General features: G+C 30.0%; 1 protein-coding gene across 1 annotated transcript; it reads left to right on the forward strand.

Moving 5' to 3' along the window:
- The first annotated feature begins 3,437 nt into the window (after positions 1–3,437).
- On the forward strand, positions 3,438–20,127 carry LOC131862175 (uncharacterized). The gene is made up of 3 exons (XM_059214987.1): positions 3,438–3,624; positions 10,846–10,974; positions 19,988–20,127. The coding sequence occupies exons 1-3, from the start codon at positions 3,438–3,440 to the stop codon at positions 20,125–20,127; spliced, it is 456 nt and encodes a 151-aa protein (XP_059070970.1).
- The last annotated feature ends 769 nt before the right edge of the window (positions 20,128–20,896 follow it).

A 20,896-nucleotide genomic window follows, 5' to 3' on the forward strand; every position in this document is an offset into this window, starting at 1 on the left:
ATGAATAAAAATTTACAAGTGAAAGAAACGGTTGAAAATTTACACCGATCTTGTAAATACAGCCGCACCACCGGGTGGACTATTGATGCACTATAGAATGAACGAATCCAGTTTTATTTGTCTGTCTTGAGAATGGATGAGAACAGGAGAGGAGCGAAAATTGGTTTCAGTGGCTGTCCATACGGTGAGATTCGGAAGCAGGGTCTTCAGCATTACGAAAGAGGCGCACATGTGACCAGTTTTGGTCTGATAAAACAGACTTCTTGGAGAGCGGTACGGCCATGGAATATGGTTGCTGAGGCCGCACAGGTGCCCAATCCGTCTCTGAGAAAATAGATTTCTTTGGGGGCGGTTGGGGCGAAGGACATGGAATAGTGGTATGGCTGCACCTGGCCGAAACATGCACTATAAACAGAAGGAAGTACACAAAAAACAGTACTATCAGTTTCCAACGCATGAAATTCTCCATAATTTCTTTATTGTGTTAAGCGCACGGAAAACACTTTACGTTTTAACTAAATGATCAGTTAGCAGCCGGAAACTGATATGACATCCAATGCAATACTCTCATCTATATATACAGGGAGCCCCAAATTTAAGAAGCTCCTACGAGGACCTTTGTTCCGTCAAATGATGCATTCAATGTGTTGTGCGTAGTGGAGACGAAAAAAATTACGATCTGCTCCCTATTCAAATTAGAAGCTTTGACTAACTAATTGCATGTTAAGAAAGCATGAAAGAAATCTCCCAAAATTAATTCAAGTGCCGGGCTTCCTAATTTTAAAAAAGTAAGACCTAGCTTACATATATTTTATTTTAATCAAATATATATATAATACATTCAGATATCCTTATGGAGACGCCTATTAGAATTCGGGTACATGATTAAAATAGGCGATAAGGATATATGAAATTTTAAATATCTATTTAGACTATTTTATATAATTTATGTGTTGCAAGATCAAAGCAAATACTAAAATCTAAGATATATTAAACTTTATTTCATGATAATATTAAACTTTATTTAATTGGAGTAATATGGTTATGGTTAGCATTAGGGTTAAGGTTAGTGTTATGGTTAGGGTTAAGGTTTACATAATGGTTCGGGTTAGGTTTATGATTAGGGTTTGGGTTATGATAATGCTTAGGGTTTATATCATGGTTAGGGTTAGCATCAACATTAGGGTTTGGTTTTGGTTTAGGATTATGGTTAGCATTAAGGTTTAGGATTACAGTTAGGATTATGGTTAGGGTTAGGGTCATGGTTACGGTTTAATATTACGGTTCAATTTATGGTTAAGGTTAGGGTTTAGTGTTAGGGTTTAGTGTCAGGGTGACAGTTATAACTGAGGGTATGCTTAGGATTAGGATTCAGTTTATGGTTATGTTTTGGATTAGGGTTAAGGTTAGTATTATGGTCAGGGTTAAGGTTTATATCATGGTTAGGGTAAGGAATATAATAACAACTGGGGTGTATATCATGGTTAGGGTTAGCATCAAGTTTTGTTTTTCGCATGGGATCATGGTTAGTGTTAGGGTTAGTATTGGGGTTAGTCTTGGTGATTATAATTAGGGTAAAGTTTAAAGATTATAATTAAAATTAGGATGAAAACTCACGTGTGTATAAATTTGATTTTTTCAATATAGAAGCCTTATATCTGGATGACTAAAATTATTTGTTTAAATATGTGATTTTGATTTTTTAAATTTAGAAAAAATTAAATTTTATGTTTACAATTTAGAAACATACAAGCTTTTTTTTATCTTTCTAAATTGAGGAAAGCTAAGAGGTCTAGTAGTGAGTCTACCAAAAAGAGCTTGACCATTGACTCGGAGATTCATAACTTGGAAGAGGAAGATGTGAAAGGAACAAAGCAAGAAAAAGTTGAGAGTAGCTTGGGGGAAAGAAGGTCAGCTAGGCTTTGTGACAAAGAGAGGAATCAACCTACCAAGACTGAGACTAATTTTTATCAAATTTATTATATTGAAGATGAGGCTGACTCTCAGGATAATTCTAAGGATGAGGATGTTAATGTGGATGAGGAAAAACAGACTGAAATCCCTAATGAGAACATGGACGAAGAAGAGGAAATTAAAGAAGAAAACAACAAATCGGAAAGTGAACATTAGTCCCTTTTCAAAGAGCACAATGGCCTAGTGTCCTCTAAAGATATGGAAATGGGTCCCTGTTTTCCGTTGAGGTTGACCCAGGAGGCTAACAACACTAGTTAGGAGCAATTGAATGACATGAAGGAGAAAATTGCAAGGCTAGAAAAGAAATATGATGAACATGATACTATAATGAAACTTTAGTGTGATGCTTTTAATTCTCTCTGTAATATCACAGATGGGATAATGAAGAATGCAGTCCTAGGTACGGTTTCTGGTAAAGGTAGACCGAATAAAATTAGGAAGAAGAATGGAAAGAAAGGTATAAGAGAAATGACAGAGGAGGACGAAGAAGATCAGAAGGAGACATGGAAGCAGAATGTCGGCAGGCTCGAGTGGGAATGGAATCTAATAAAGAAGTAATGGTCTCTTGGTTTTCTCTATTTTGGTCTTTTTGTTATGTTTTTCTTTAGATGGCTACTTGGGACCTGTGTGCCCAATTTGACAGACTTTATGTTAATTAATTATACTAAGACTGGCTCGGTTATGTTGATAAGGATAATGCTGGAAACATCATTAGTAGTATAGCTTATGATAATCGGTATTGTGATACTTCTAGGAAAATTTTTGATCATTTTTTATTAGAACTGGTTCCTTTTTGTTAGCTATTTTATAGTTGGTGTTTGGTTTATGATGTAATTCTGCTTCTCTTCTCATTCAGGGCCATCTCCCTGCTTATCTAATAAAAAAAAATAAGACTAAGACAATAACCTTAAATAAATAGAATATGTTATTAATTAATTAATTATTTCCATACCTGGAATGGCATTGTTTCCCTTAATAACTAACCTTTGATATTCTTTTCTCCGTTCATTAAGATGGAACTTTCAGTCACAAGATTTGAACAAGGAACAGATCATATCTTGCTTCTAAAACTGACCTTTTCCAACACATAATCTTTTGGCATTTCAAAATTTGTTACTATTTATTCTTGTATAAACTTCTCAACATTATTTTATAGCCTTTAGGTTCTTCATGGAATTGGTTGTGCTTGCGTATTAGAAAATTTATACCGATCTTCTGTATACTTTCGTGCCAACGGGTGGCTGCAGTTTATTCTTTATTTATGCACGATACGTATTAAATATGTATTCTAATCCGGGAAGACTAAATCAACATTTATTTCGACTACGTGAATGAATAAAAATATACAAGTGAAAGAAACGGTTGAAAATTTACACCGATCTTGTAAATACAGCCGCACCACCGGGTGGACTATTGATGCACTATAGAATGAACGAATCCAGTTTTATTTGTCTCACTTGAGAATGGATGAGAACAGGAGAGGAGCGAAAATTGGTTTCAGTGGCTGTCCATACGGTGAGATTCGGAAGCAGGGTCTTCAGCATTACGAAAGAGGCGCACATGTGACCAGTTTTGGTCTGATAAAACAGACTTCTTTGAGACGGTACGGCCATGGAATATGGTTGCTGAGGCCGCACAGGTGCCCAATCCGTCTCTGATAAAATAGATTTCTTTGGGGGCGGTTGGGGCGAAGGACATGGAATAGTGGTATGCCTGCACCTGGCCGAAACATGCACTATAAACAGAAGGAAGTACACAAAAAACAGTACTATCAGTTTCCAACGCATGAAATTCTCCATAATTTCTTTATTGTGTTAAGCGCACAGAAAACACTTTACGTTTCAACTAAATGATCAGTTAGCAGCCGGAAACTGATATGACATCCAATGCAATACTCTCATCTATATATAGAGGGAGCCCCAAATTTAAGAAGCTCCTACGAGGACGTTTGTTCCGTCAAATGATGCATTCAATGTGTTGTGCGTAGTGGAGACGAAAAAAATTACGATCTGCTCCCTATTCAAATTAGAAGCTTTGACTAACTAATTACATCTTAAGAAAGCATGAAAGAAATCTCCCAAAATTAATTCAAAGTGCCGGGCTTCCTAATTTTAAAAAAGTAAGACCTAGCTTACATATATTTTATTTTAATCAAATATATATATAATACATTCAGATATCCTTATGGAGACGCCTATTAGAATTCGGGTACATGATAAAAATAGGCGATAAGGATATATGAAATTTTAAATATCTATTTAGACTATTTTATATAATTTATGTGTTGCAAGATCAAAGCAAATACTAAAATCTAAGATATATTAAACTTTATTTAATGATAATATTAAACTTTATTTAATTGGAGTAATATGGTTATGGTTAGCATTAGGGTTAAGGTTAGTGTTATGGTTAGGGTTAAGGTTTACATAATGGTTCGGGTTAGATTTATGATTAGGGTTTGGGTTATGATAATGTTTAGGGTTTATATCATGGTTAGGGTTAGCATCAACATTAGGGTTTGGTTTTGGTTTAGGATTATGGTTAGCATTAAGGTTTAGGATTACAGTTAGGATTATGGTTAGGGTTAGGGTCATGGTTACGGTTTAATATTACGGTTCAATTTATGGTTAAGGTTAGGGTTTAGTGTTAGGGTTTAGTGTAAGGGTGACAATTATAACTGGGGGTATGGTTAGGATTAGGATTCAGTTTATGGTTATGTTTTGGATTAGGGTTAAGGTTAGTATTATGGTCAGGGTTAAGGTTTATATCATGGTTAGGGTTAGGAATATAATAACAATTGGGGTATATATCATGGTTAGGGTTAGCATCAAGTTTTGTTTTTCGCATGGGATCATGGTTAGTGTTAGGGTTAGTATTGGGGTTAGTCTTGGTGATTATAATTAGGGTAAAGTTTAAAGATAATAATTAAAATTAGGATTAGGGTTAGGGTTAGGTCTAGAATTATAATTAGGATTAGGGATAGGGTTAGGGTTAAGATTGCATAGAAAGATAGTCTATGATGATAGCTACAAGAGTTAGGGTTTGCGTCAGGATTAGGGTTGTTAGGGTTAGGGATTAGATTAGAGGGAGTTATAGTATTATAGATAAAATGATAGTTATAATTGGTTTTAGTTAACGATTATAGTTATTATTGTAGGATAATGCTTGGGGTAAGGGTTCAGGTTCAGGTTCAATTAGAATCAATATTAGGAATAGGGATAGGGTTTAATTAAGGTTAGCATTACAACTAAATTAAGGTTACATTTAGTGTTATGACTCAGGAAGGGTTAGGATTCAAGGATAAAGCATGTTGTTAGGGTTATGGTTAGGATTAGGTTTTAGGGTTAAGACTAAGTATTATTGTTAGGGTTAGGGTTAATAATTATAATTAGTGTAAAAGTTATAATGAGGGTTAGGTTTAAGGTTTGGTATTGGGGTTAGTCTTAGTGATTATAATTAGGGTAAGTTTTAAAGATTATAAATAGTGATTATAATTTAAATTAGGGTTAGGGTTAGAATTAAAATTAGGATCAGGGTTAGGGTTAGGCTTAAGATTGGAATGAAAGATATTCTGTGATGAGAGGTGTAAGAGTTAGGGTTTGTGTTAGGATTAGGGTTGTTAGGGTTAGGGTTAGATATAAGGTTAGGTTTAGGGTCATTATCAGGTTAGGGTTAGGGTTAGGGTCTAGATTAGAGGGTGTAATAGTATTATAACTAAAATAATGGTTGTAATTGGTAGGATAATGCTTGGGGTAAAGGCTCAGGTTCAATTAGAATCAGTATTAGGATTAGAGATAGGGTTTAATTAGGATTGAGGTTAGAATTACAACTAAATTAATAGAGCTTTGTTTGAAGGTTAGCATTAGAATTTAGTTAGGGTTATGGGTTATGTTAGCATAAAGATTGGGGATAAGGTAAACCATAGGTTGGATTTATAATCGAGGTCGCTTCAGGGTTATGGTTGACGGTTATGGTTAAATTGGTATTAATGTTCTATTAGGATTAGGGTTTGGGCTAGGTTAAGGTTAGGAATAGATTACGATAAAATCTCCATTTGAATTAGGGTTACATTTAGGGCAGGATTTTTGTCAGGGTTAGGGTTTAGGATTATGGTTAGGTTAGAGTTAGGATTAGGGTTGGGGTTGGGGTTAGGATTATGATTAGGGTTATGGTTAAGTTTATTATTGAAATCATGTTTAGCACTAAGGTTAGGTTTAGGATGATGGTTTGGCTCTGGCTTAGGCTTAGGCTTAGGGTCATAGTTAGGATTATGGTTAGGGTTAGGATTTACATCAAGCTAGGGTCAAGGTTAAGATTAGGGTTTGGGTCAAGGTTAGGGTTAGGATTTGGGCTAGGGTCATTGTTAATATCATTGTTTGAGTTAGGTTTAGGCTTAGGGTTAGGGTGAGGATTATGGTTAATGTTAGGGTTTGAGATTAAGGATAGGGTTAGGGTAATGGTTTGAGTTAGGGTTTAGGGTTAGCATTAGGATTATGGGTAGGGCTTACTCTTAGGATTAAGGATAGGTTTTGGGTTTTGGTTAGGGTTAGGGTTTAAATATAGCTCAAGTAATAGCTTAATTATAATTATGATTCGAGCATATTGAGGGTTATGGTTACATTTACTTAGGGTTATGGTTAGGCTAGAATTAGGGTTACTATTGTGCTATAATGCTTAGATTCATTTATATTTAGCTTAGGAGAATAATAATAATGATTAAGGTTATTGTTAGGGTTTGAGAAGGGTTACGGATAGAATTATAATTAGGGTTAGGGTTTGGATCATCATTAGGATTAAAATTAGATTCAAGGTTTGGGATAGGGATAGAACCTTGGTATCAAAGATAGAACCCCAAGTTTAGTGAGTCACATATTTGTAAATTTACAATATGTTTTAATTAATTTGAAATGGATATAATCATTTAAGAATATAAAAAACCAAAAATAAATCTAAAATTATAATAAATCTATTAAAATAGATTTTAATTTTTATACCCAAAAACATGAAATTTTATAAAATAGTATATACTATAATTTATATAAATTTTATGAAATATTCAAAATAAGTTACATGTGCATATCCATGACTAAGATGGTGGTAATTGCATAGAAATTTACAATATGTTTTAATTAATTTGAAATGGATATAATCATTTAAGAAAATAAAAAACCAAAAATAAATCTAAAATTATAATAAATCTATTAAAATAGATTTTAATTTTTATACCCAAAAACATGAAATTTTATAAAATAGTATATACTATAATTTATATAAATTTTATGAAATATTCAAAATAAGTTACATGTGCATATCCATGACTAAGATGGTGGTAATTGCATAGATTGAGCTCAAACCTTCTAAGCAATTGGTAAGTTCTTATCAATCAAACTTTTCACAAAAAATGAACTTAAAGTCCTAAAATTATGAAAGAATCTAGGTCAACCTGTCTATGTATCTGTGGTACTACACAAGTGGTAAAATTTATGAGCATTGTATAATTCATTTGGATATCTTATGAGAGAAAATTTTGAATGCATTGTAAAAATATTAATTAACATTGATTTTCTATTGTTAATATATATGAGATAGACATATTTATCGACAAGAAAATTGACCACCAAGAAAATGTCCAAATTTACAATATTCAAATTAGCAAATTGTATTCATAGATTCAATTGGAACCATTATTAATATGATTTAAAATTAATTTATATTAAATATATGAAATAAAATCTTGATAACATAAAACAGATAATAATCTATTTAAAGCACCATCATTGATTTGATTTCTATGCTTATCAAAAGAGTAATATTATTTTAGTACCATTTATTTTGTGCATTATTAGTATCTATTCAATTAACGCACTTAAATCTCAATTTTTTATATGCAAGCTATAATAATATTCAAATAGGGTTAGGGTTTAAGGATAAAGCATGGTGTGCAGGTTAGGATTATATAATAAAACTTTATTTTAAGGTCAAAGTTAAGGTTTAACTAGGAAAATCTATATAAGGATTATTGTTAGGGTTATGGTTCAATTAATGTTAGGATTAGGGTTAGGATTATGATTATTTTTATGATTAAGGTTTATGTTTTTGGTTAGGATTATGGTTAGGATTAGGACTATGGTTATGGCGAGGGATAGGTTTACTTCATGTTTAGTATTAGTGTTAAGGTTAGGGCTAAGGCTAGGGTTTAGGGTTAGAATTTAAAGTTAGGGTTACGATTATGTTTAGGGATAGGGTATACATCATTGTTAGGGATAGAGTTAGGGTTAGCAATATGTTTTGCATTATATTTAGGGTTAAGTTTATAGGGTTATGGTTAGGTTTTATTGTCAAGGATAATAAATATTTAGAGTTATGGTTATGTTGCAGTTGTTATTATAGGATAATAAAACTTATTATCAATTTATTATAAAATATTTAAAAAATCCTTCACTATTATGTACTTTTGTTATGAATTGGTTTTAATTATTTAAATATTTTTATGAGATTGATACATTTAAATTTTGTTGTAATAAAATAAAGGCATTTTAAAATAGATTAAACTTAGTTTTAATTAAAATAATCTTATTAATACAAGTATGAAAATAGTTTAAACTTTCTTTTGATTTAGATTACTTGTTTTATTCTAACTCTACTCTTATAAAAATTAAATGATAACCCAATACAACATTAATGCTATCCCTAATACAACCCTAACCCTAACCGTAACTAAAGTCACAATCTTATTTAAGGGTATAACATTTGAGAAATATAAATTTTGTTTTTTTAATATAGAAACATTATATTTTGATGACTAAAATTATTTGTTTAAATATGTGATTTTGATTTTTTTAAGTTAGAAAAATTAAATTTTATGTTTACAATTTAGAAACATACAAGTTTGTTTTTATCTTTCTAAATTGATAACTAATATTCTTGCAACATTATCTTAACAAAAACGAGAAAAATAGTATGTTCTATCATTCTATGCAAATACAATTTAGAAACATTACATTTTTATTACTACAATTTAGAAATTGAAAAATCACATGTGTATAAATTTGATTTTTTCAATATAGAAACATTATATCTTGATGACTAAAATTATTTGTTCAAATATGTGATTTTGATTTTTTAAATTTCGAAAACTTAAATTTTATGTTTACAATTTAGAAACATACAAGTTTGTTTTTTATCTTTCTAAATTGATAACTACGATTCTTGCAAGATTATCTTAACAAAAAAGAGAAAAACGGTATGTTCTATCACTCTATGCAAATATAATTTAGAAACATAAAAATTCCTTTTGATCTTGAAAAATCACGTGTATATAAATTTGTTTCTTTCAATATCGAAACATTATATTTTGATGACTAAAAATATTTGTTTAAATATGTGATTTTGATTTTTTAAATTTAGAAAAATTAAATTTTATGTTTACAATTTAGAAACATACAAGTTTTTTTAGGAGAAAAACGGTATGTTCTATCACTGTATGCAAATATAATTTAGAAACATTATATTTTTATTACTACAACTTAGAAACATAGATTTGATTTTTTCAATATAGAAACCTTATATTTGGATGACTAAAATTATTTGTTTAAATATGTGATTTTGATTTTTTAAATTTAGAAAAATTAAATTTTATGTTTACAATTTAGAAACATACAAGTTCTTTTTTATCTTTTTAAATTGATAACTAAGATTCTTGCAACATTATCTTAACAAAAAAGAGAAAAACGGTATGTTCTATCACTCTGTGCAAATATAATTTAGAAACATTTTATTTTTATTACTACAATTTAGAAACTTAAAAATTATTTTTGATCTTGAAAAGTCACGCGTGTATAAATTTGATTTTTTCAATATAGAAACATTATATTTTGATGACTAAAATTATTTGTTTAAACATGTGATTTTGTTTTTTAAAATTTAGAAAAATTAAATTTTATGTTTACAATTTAGAAAGATAAAAGTTTATTTTTATCTTTCTAAATTGATAACTAAGATTCTTGCAACATTATCTTAACAAAAAAGAGAAAAACGGTATGCTCTATCATTCTATGCAAATATAATTTACAAACATTATATTTTTATTACTACAATTTAAAAAGATAAAAAATATTTTTTGATCTTGAAAAATCACATGTGCGTATAAATTTTATTTTTTCAATATAGAAACATTATATTTTGATCACTACAATTATTTGTTCAAATATGTGATTTTGATTTTTTAAATTTAGAAAAATTACTACAATTATTTGTTCAAATATGTGATTTTGATTTTTTAAATTTAGAAAAATTAAATTTTATGTTTACAATTTAGAAACGTACAAGTTTTTTTTTTATCTTTTTAAATCGATAACTAAGATTCTTGCAACATTATCTTAACAAAAAAGAGAAAAACAGTATGTTCTATCACTGTATGCAAATATAATTTAGAAACATTATATTTTTATTACTACAATTTAGAAACATAAAAATGATTTTTGATCTTGAAAACTCACGTGTGTATAAATTTGATTTTTTCAATCTAGAAGCCTTATATCTGGATGACTAAAATTATTTGTTTAAATATGTGATTTTGATTTTTTAAATTTAGAAAAAATTAAATTTTATGTTTACAATTTAGAAACATACAAGCTTTTTTTTATCTTTCTAAATTGAGGAAAGCTAAGAGGTCTAGTAGTGAGTCTACCAAAAAGAGCTTGACCATTGACTCGGAGATTCATAACTTGGAAGAGGAAGATGTGAAAGGAACAAAGCAAGAAAAAGTTGAGAGTAGCTTGGGGGAAAGAAGGTCAGCTAGGCTTTGTGACAAAGAGACGAATCAACCTACCAAGACTGAGACTAATTTTTATGAAATTTATTATATTGAAGATGAGGCTGACTCCAAGGATAATTCTAAGGATGAGGATGTTAATGTGGATGAGGAAAAACAGACTGAAATCCCTAATGAGAACATGGACGAAGAAGACGAAATTAAAGAAGAAAACAACAAATCGGAAAGTGAACATTAGTCCCTTTTCAAAGAGCACAATGGCCTAGTGTCCTCTAAAGATATGGAAATGGGTCCCTGTTTGCCTTTGAGGTCGACCCAGGAGGCTAACAACACTAGTTAGGAGCAATTGAATGACATGAAGGAGAAAATTGCAAGGCTAGAAAAGAAATATGATGAACATGATAGTATAATGAAACTTTAGTGTGATGCTTTTAATTCTCTCTATAATATCACAGATGGGATAATGAAGAATGCAGTCCTAGGTACGGTTTCTGGTAAAGGTAGACCGAATAAAATTAGGAAGAAGAATGGAAAGAAGGGTATAAGAGAAATGACAGAGGAGGACGAAGAAGATCAGAAGGAGACATGGAAGCAGAATGTCGGCAGGCTCGAGTGGGAATGGAATCTAATAAAGAAGTAATGGTCTCTTGGTTTTCTCTATTTTGGTCTTTTTGTTATGTTTTTCTTTAGATGGCTAATTGGGACCTGTGTGCCCAATTTGACAGACTTTATGTTAATTAATTATACTAAGACTGGCTCGGTTATGTTGATAAGGATAATGCTGGAAACATCATTAGTTGTATAGCTTATGATAATCGGTATTGTGATACTTCTGCTATTAACATTGGGTATGATACTAGCATCCGTAGAAATAGTCTCAGGGGTAGGAAAATTTTTGATCATTTTTTATTAGAACTGGTTCCTTTTTGTTAGCTATTTTATAGTTGGTGTTTGGTTTATGATGTAATTCTGCTTCTCTTTTCATTCAGGGCCATCTCCCTGCTTATCTAATAAAAAAAAATAAGACTAAGACAATAACCTTAAATAAATAGAATATGTTATTAATTAATTAATTATTTCCATACCTGGAATGGCATTGTTTCCCTTAACAACTAACCTTTGATATTCTTTTCTCCGTTCATTAAGATGGAACTTTCAGTCACAAGATTTGAACAAGGAACAGATCATATCTTGCTTCTAAAACTGACCTTTTCCAACACATAATCTTTTGGCATTTCAAAATTTGTTTACTATTTATTCTTGTATAAACTTCTCAACATTATTTTATAGCCTTTAGGTTCTTCATGGAATTGGTTGTGCTTGCGTATTAGAAAATTTATACCGATCTTCTGTATACTGCCGTGCCAACGGGTGGCTGCAGTTTATTCTTTATTTATGCACGATACGTATTAAATATGTATTGTAATCCGGGAAGACTAAATCAACATTTATTTCGACTACGTGAATGAATAAAAATATACAAGTGAAAGAAACGGTTGAAAATTTACACCGATCTTGTAAATACAGCCGCACCACCGGGTGGACTATTGATGCACTATAGAATGAACGAATCCAGTTTTATTTGTCTCACTTGAGAATGGATGAGAACAGGAGAGGAGAGAAAATTGGTTTCAGTGGCTGTCCATACGGTGAGATTCGGAAGCAGGGTCTTCAGCATTACGAAAGAGGCGCACATGTGACCAGTTTTGGACTGATAAAACAGACTTCTTGGAGAGCGGTACGGCCATGGAATATGGTTGCTGAGGCCGCACAGGTGCCCAATCCGTCTCTGATAAAATAGATTTCTTTGGGGGCGGTTGGGGCGAAGGACATGGAATAGTGGTATGGCTGCACCTGGCCGAAACATGCACTATAAACAGAAGGAAGTACACAAAAAACAGTACTATCAGTTTCCAACGCATGAAATTCTCCATAATTTCTTTATTGTGTTAAGCGCACAGAAAACACTTTACGTTTCAACTAAATGATCAGTTAGCAGCCGGAAACTGATATGACATCCAATGCAATACTCTCATCTATATATACAGGGAGCCCCAAATTTAAGAAGCTCCTACGAGGACCTTTGTTCCGTCAAATGATGCATTCAATGTGTTGTGCGTAGTGGAGACGAAAAAAATTACGATCTGCTCCCTATTCAAATTAGAAGCTTTGACTAACTAATTACATCTTAAGAAAGCATGAAAGAAATCTCCCAAAATTAATTCAAAGTGCCGGGCTTCCTAATTTTAAAAAGGTAAGACCTAGCTTACATATATTTTATTTTAATCAAATATATATATAATACATTCAGATATCCTTATGGAGACGCCTATTAGAATTCGGTACATGATAAAAATAGGCGATAAGGATATATGAAATTTTAAATATCTATTTAGACTATTTTATATAATTTATGTGTTGCAAGATCAAAGCAAATACTAAAATCTAAGATATATTAAACTTTATTTAATGATAATATTAAACTTTATTTAATTGGAGTAATATGGTTATGGTTAGCATTAGGGTTAAGGTTAGTGTTATGGTTAGGGTTAAGGTTTACATAATGGTTCGGGTTAGATTTATGATTAGGGTTTGGGTTATGATAATGTTTAGGGTTTATATCATGGTTAGGGTTAGCATCAACATTAGGGTTTGGTTTTGGTTTAGGATTATGGTTAGCATTAAGGTTTAGGATTACAGTTAGGATTATGGTTAGGGTTAGGGTCATGGTTACGGTTTAATATTACGGTTCAATTTATGGTTAAGGTTAGGGTTTAGTGTTAGGGTTTAGTGTCAGGGTGACAATTATAACTGGGGGTATGGTTAGGATTAGGATTCAGTTTATGGTTATGTTTTGGATTAGGGTTAAGGTTAGTATTATGGCAGGGTTAAGGTTTATATCATGGTTAGGGTTAGGAATATAATAACAATTGGGGTGTATATCATGGTTAGGGTTAGCATCAAGTTTTGTTTTTCGCATGGGATCATGGTTAGTGTTAGGGTTAGTCTTGGTGATTATAATTAGGGTAAAGTTTAAAGATTATAATTAAAATTAGGATTAGGGTTAGGGTTAGGTCTAGAATTATAATTAGGATTAGGGATAGGGTTAGGGTTAAGATTGCATAGAAAGATAGTCTATGATGATAGCTACAAGAGTTAGGGTTTGCGTCAGGATTAGGGTTGTTAGGGTTAGGGATTAGATTAAAGGGAGTTATAGTATTATAGATAAAATGATAGTTATAATTGGTTTTAGTTAACGATTATAGTTATTATTGTAGGATAATGCTTGGGGTAAGGGTTCAGGTTCAGGTTCAATTAGAATCAATATTAGGAATAGGGATAGGGTTTAATTAGGATTAGGGTTAGCATTACAACTAAATTAAGGTTACATTTAGTGTTATGACTCGGGAAGGGTTAGGATTCAAGGATAAAGCATGTTGTTAGGGTTATGGTTAGGATTAGGTTTTAGGGTTAAGACTAAGTATTATTGTTAGGGTTAGGGTTAATAATTATAGTTAGTGTAAAAGTTATAATTAGGGTTAGGTTTAAGGTTGGTATTGGGGTTAGTCTTAGTGATTATAATTAGGGTAAGTTTTAAAGATTATAAATAGTGATTATAATTTAAATTAGGGTTAGTGTTAGAATTAAAATTAGGATTAGGGTTAGGGTTAGGTTTAAGATTGGAATAAAAGATATTTTGTGATGAGAGGTGTAAGAGTTAGGGTTTGTGTTAGGATTAGGGTTGTTAGGGTTAGGGTTAGATATAAGGTTAGGTTTAGGGTCATTATCAGGTTAGGGTTAGGGTTAGGGTCTAGATTAGAGGGTGTAATAGTATTATAACTAAAATAATAGTTGTAATTGGTAGGATAATGCTTGGGGTAAAGGTTCAGGTTCAATTAGAATCAGTATTAGGGTTAGGGATAGAGTTTAATTAGGATTAAGGTTAGAATTACAACTAAATTAATAGAGCTTTGTTTGAAGGTTAGCATTAGAATTTAGTTAGGGTTATGGGTTATGTTAGCATAAAGATTGGGGATAAGGTAAACCATAGGTTGGATTTATAATCGAGGTCGCTTCAGGGTTATGGTTGACATTCAAATTAGGGTTGAAATAGTAAATATGGTTAAGGTTAATTTTAGGGTTAGGATTATGGTCAGGGTTAAGTTTTACTTATAAGGAACATAAGTTTATGGTTAGGGTTTAGTGTCAGGGTTACAATTAAGTTTAGGGTTTACATCAAAGTTAGGGTTAGAATTACGGTTATGGTTAAATTGGTATTAATGTTCTATTAGGATTAGGGTTTGGGCTAGGTTAAGGTTAGGAATAGATTACGATAAAATCTCCATTTGAATTAGGGTTACATTTAGGGCAGGATTTTTGTCAGGGTTAGGGTTTAGGATTATGGTTAGGTTAGAGTTAGGATTAGGGTTGGGGTTGGGGTTAGGATTATGATTAGGGTTATGGTTAAGTTTATTATTGAAATCATGTTTAGCACTAAGGTTAGGTTTAGGATGATGGTTTGGCTTTGGCTTAGGCTTAGGCTTAGGGTCATAGTTAGGATTATGGTTAGGGTTAGGATTTACATCAAGCTAGGGTCAAGGTTAAGATTAGGGTTTGGGTCAAGGTTAGGGTTAGGATTTGGGCTAGGGTCATTGTTAATATCATTGTTTGAATTAGGTTTAGGCTTAGGGTTAGGGTGAGGATTATGGTTAATGTTAAGGTTTGAGATTAAGGATAGGGTGAGGGTAATGGTTTGAGTTAGGGTTTAGGGTTAGCATTAGGATTATGGGTAGGATTTACTCTTAGGATTAAGGATAGGTTTTGGGTTTTGGTTAGGGTTAGGGTTTAGGGTTATGGTTAAGATTGTAGTTAGTTTTAGGGTTTAAATATAGCTCAAGTTATAGCTTAATTATAATTATGATTCGTGCATATTGAGGGTTATGGTTACATTTACTTAGGGTTATGGTTAGGCTAGAATTAGGGTTACTATTGTGCTATAATGCTTAGATTCATTTATATTTAGATTAGGAGAATAATAATTATGATTAAGGTTATGGTTAGGGTTTGAGAAGGGTTACGGATAGAATTATAATTAGGGCTAGGGTTTGGATCATCATTAGGATTAAAATTAGATTCAAGGTTTGGGATAGGGATAGAACCTTGGTATCAAAGATAGAACCCCAAGTTTAGTGAGTCACATATTTGTAAATTTACAATATGTTTTAATTAATTTGAAATGGATATAATCATTTAAGAAAATACAAAACCAAAAATAAATCTAAAATTATAATAAATCTATTAAAATAGATTTTAATTTTTATACCCAAAAACATGAAATTTTATAAAATAGTATATACTATAATTTATATAAATTTTATGAAATATTCAAAATAAGTTACATGTGCATATCCATGACTAAGATGGTGGTAATTGCATAGATTGAGCTCAAACCTTCTAAGCAATTGGTAAGTTCTGATCAATCAAACTTTTCACAAAAAATGAACTTAAAGTCCTAAAATTATGAAAGAATCTAGGTCAACCTTTCTATGTATCCGTGGTACTAAACAAGTGGTAAAATTTATGAGCATTGTATAATTCATTTGGATATCTTATGAGAGAAAATTTTGAATGCATTGTAAAAATATTAATTAACATTGATTTTCTATTGTTAATATATATGAGATAGACATATTTATCGACAAGAAAATTGACCACCAAGAAAATGTCCAAATTTACAATATTCAAATTAGCAAATTGTATTCATAGATTCAATTGGAACCATTATTAATATGATTTAAAATTAATTTATATTAAATATATGAAATAAAATCTTGATAACATAAAACAGATAATAATCTACTTAAAGCACCATCATTGATTTGATTTCTATGCTTATCAAAAGAGTAATATTATTTTAGTACCATTTATTTTGTGCATTATTAGTATCTATTCAATTAACGCACTTAAATCTCAATTTTTTATATGCAAGCTATAATAGTATTCAAATAGGGTTAGGGTTTAAGGATAAAGCATGGTGTGCAGGTTAGGATTATATAATAAAGCTTTATTTTAAGGTCAAAGTTAAGGTTTAACTAGGCAAATCTATATAAGGATTATTGTTAGGGTTATGGTTCAATTAATGTTAGGATTAGGGTTAGGATTATGATTATTTTTATGATTAAGGTTTATGTTTTTTGTTAGGATTATGGTTAGGATTAGGACTATGGTTATGGCGAGGGATAGGTTTACTTCATGTTTAGTATTAGTGTTAGGTTAGGGCTAAGGCTAGGGTTTAGGGTTAGAATTTAAAGTTAGGGTTAGGATTGTGTTTAGGGATAGGGTATACATCATTGTTAGGGATAGAGTTAGGGTTAGCAATATGTTTTGCATTATATTTAGGGTTAAGTTTATAGGGTTATGGTTAGGTTTTCTTGTCAAGGATAATAAATATTTAGAGTTATGGTTATGTTGCAGTTGTTATTATAGGATAATGCATTCATAAAACTTATTATCAGTTTATTATAAAATATTTAAAAAATCCTTCACTATTATGTACTTTTGTTATGAATTGGTTTTCATTATTTAAATATTTTTATGAGATTGATACATTTAAATTTTGTTGTAATAAAAAAAAGGCATTTTAAAATAGATTAAACTTAGTTTTAATTAAAATAATCTTATTAATACAAATACGAAAATAGTTTAAACTTTCTTTTGATTTAGATTACTTGTTTTATTCTAACTCTACTCTTATAAAAATTAAATGATAACCCAATACAACATTAATGCTATCCCTAATACAACCCTAACCCTAACCGTAACTAAACCACAATCTTATTTAAGGGTATAACATTTGAGAAATATAAATTTTGTTTTTTCAATATAGAAACATTATATTTTGATGACTAAAATTATTTGTTTAAATATGTGATTTTGATTTTTTTAATTTAGAAAAATTAAATTTTATGTTTACAATTTAGAAACATACAAGTTTGTTTTTATCTTTTTAAATTGATAACTAATATTCTTGCAACATTATCTTAACAAAAACGAGAAAAATAGTATGTTCTATCATTCTATGCAAATACAATTTAGAAACATTACATTTTTATTACTACAATTTAGAAATTGAAAAATCACATGTGTATAAATTTGATTTTTTCAATATAGAAACATTATATCTTGATGACTAAAATTATTTGTTCTAATATGTGATTTTGATTTTTTAAATTTAGAAAACTTAAATTTTATGTTTACAATTTAGAAACATACAAGTTTGTTTTTTATCTTTCTAAATTGATAACTACGATTCTTGCAACATTATCTTAACAAAAAAGAGAAAAACGGTATGTTCTATCACTCTATGCAAATATAATTTAGAAACATAAAAATTCCTTTTGATCTTGAAAAATCACATGTATATAAATTTGTTTCTTTCAATATCGAAACATTATATTTTGATGACTAAAAATATTTGTTTAAATATGTGATTTTGATTTTTTAAATTTAGAAAAATTAAATTTTATGTTTACAATTTAGAAACATACAAGTTTGTTTAGGAGAAAAACGGTATGTTCTATCACTGTATGCAAATATAATTTAGAAACATTATATTTTTATTACTACAACTTAGAAACATAGATTTGATTTTTTCAATATAGAAACCTTATATTTGGATGACTAAAATTATTTGTTTAAATATGTGATTTTGATTTTTTAAATTTAGAAAAATTAAATTTTATGTTTACAATTTAGAAACATACAAGTTCTTTTTTATCTTTTTAAATTGATAACTAAGATTCTTGCAACATTATCTTAACAAAAAAGAGAAAAACGGTATGTTCTATCACTGTATGCAAATATAATTTAGAAACATTATATTTTTATTACTACAACTTAGAAACATAGATTTGATTTTTTCAATATAGAAACCTTATATTTGGATGACTAAAATTATTTGTTTAAATATGTGATTTTGATTTTTTAAATTTAGAAAAATTAAATTTTATGTTTACAATTTAGAAACATACAAGTTCTTTTTTATCTTTTTAAATTGATAACTAAGATTCTTGCAACATTATCTTAACAAAAAAGAGAAAAACGGTATGTTCTATCACTCTATGCAAATATAATTTAGAAACATTTTATTTTTATTACTACAATTTAGAAACTTAAAAATTATTTTTGATCTTGAAAAGTCACGCGTGTATAAATTTGATTTTTTCAATATAGAAACATTATATTTTGATGACTAAAATTATTTGTTTAAACATGTGATTTTGATTTTTAAAATTTAGAAAAATTAAATTTTATGTTTACAATTTAGAAAGATAAAAGTTTATTTTTATCTTTCTAAATTGATAACTAAGATTCTTGCAACATTATCTTAACAAAAAAGAGAAAAACGGTATGCTCTATCATTCTATGCAAATATAATTTACAAACATTATATTTTTATTACTACAATTTAGAAAGATAAAAAATATTTTTTGATCTTGAAAAATCACATGTGCGTATAAATTTTATTTTTTCAATATAGAAACATTATATTTTGATCACTACAATTATTTGTTCAAATATGTGATTTTGATTTTTTAAATTTAGAAAAATTACTACAATTATTTGTTCAAATATGTTATTTTGATTTTTTAAAATTAGAAAAATTAAATTTTATGTTTACAATTTAGAAACGTACAAGTTTTTTTTTATCTTTTTAAATCGATAACTAAGATTCTTGCAACATTATCTTAACAAAAAAGAGAAAAATGGTATGTTCTATCACTGTGTGCAAATATAATTTAGAAACATTATATTTTTATTACTACAATTTAGAAAAATAAAAAAGATTTTTGATCTTGAAAACTCACGTGTGTATAAATTTGATTTTTTCAATATAGAAGCCTTATATCTGGATGACTAAAATTATTTGTTTAAATATGTGATTTTGATTTTTTAAATTTAGAAAAAATTAAATTTTATGTTTACAATTTAGAAACATACAAGCTTTTTTTTATCTTTCTAAATTGAGGAAAGCTAAGAGGTCTAGTAGTGAGTCTACCAAAAAGAGCTTGACCATTGACTCGGAGATTCATAACTTGGAAGAGGAAGATGTGAAAGGAACAAAGCAAGAAAAAGTTGAGAGTAGCTTGGGGGAAAGAAGGTCAGCTAGGCTTTGTGACAAAGAGAGGAATCAACCTACCAAGACTGAGACTAATTTTCATGAAATTTATTATATTGAAGATGAGGCTGACTCTCAGGATAATTCTAAGGATGAGGATGTTAATGTGGATGAGGAAAAACAGACTGAAATCCCTAATGAGAACATGGACGAAGAAGAGGAAATTAAAGAAGAAAACAACAAATCGGAAAGTGAACATTAGTCCCTTTTCAAAGAGCACAATGGCCTAGTGTCCTCTAAAGATATGGAAATGGGTCCCTGTTTGCCTTTGAGGTCGACCCCAGATGCTAACAACACTAGTTAGGAGCAATTGAATGACATGAAGGAGAAAATTGCAAGGCTAGAAAAGAAATATGATGAACATGATAGTATAATGAAACTTTAGTGTGATGCTTTTAATTCTCTCTGTAATATCACAAATGGGATAATGAAGAATGCAGTCCTAGGTACGGTTTCTGGTAAAGGTAGACTGAATAAAATTAGGAAGAAGAATGGAAAGAAGGGTATAAGAGAAATGACAGAGGAGGACGAAGAAGATCAGAAGGAGACATGGAAGCAGAATGTCGGCAGGCTCGAGTGGGAATGGAATCTAATAAAGAAGTAATGGTCTCTTGGTTTTCTCTATTTTGGTCTTTTTGTTATGTTTTTCTTTAGATGGCTAATTGGGACCTGTGTGCCCAATTTGACAGACTTTATGTTAATTAATTATACTAAGACTGGCTCGGTTATGTTGATAAGGATAATGCTGGAAACATCATTAGTTGTATAGCTTATGATAATCGGTATTGTGATACTTCTGCTATTAACATTGGGTATGATACTAGCATCCGTAGAAATAGTCTCAGGGGTAGGAAAATTTTTGATCATTTTTTATTAGAACTGGTTCCTTTTTGTTAGCTATTTTATAGTTGGTGTTTGGTTTATGATGTAATTCTGCTTCTCTTTTCATTCAGGGCCATCTCCCTGCTTAT

This window comes from Cryptomeria japonica, unplaced genomic scaffold (assembly GCF_030272615.1).
Source record: "Cryptomeria japonica unplaced genomic scaffold, Sugi_1.0 HiC_scaffold_38, whole genome shotgun sequence".
In the NCBI taxonomy this organism is placed as follows: domain Eukaryota; kingdom Viridiplantae; phylum Streptophyta; class Pinopsida; order Cupressales; family Cupressaceae; genus Cryptomeria; species Cryptomeria japonica.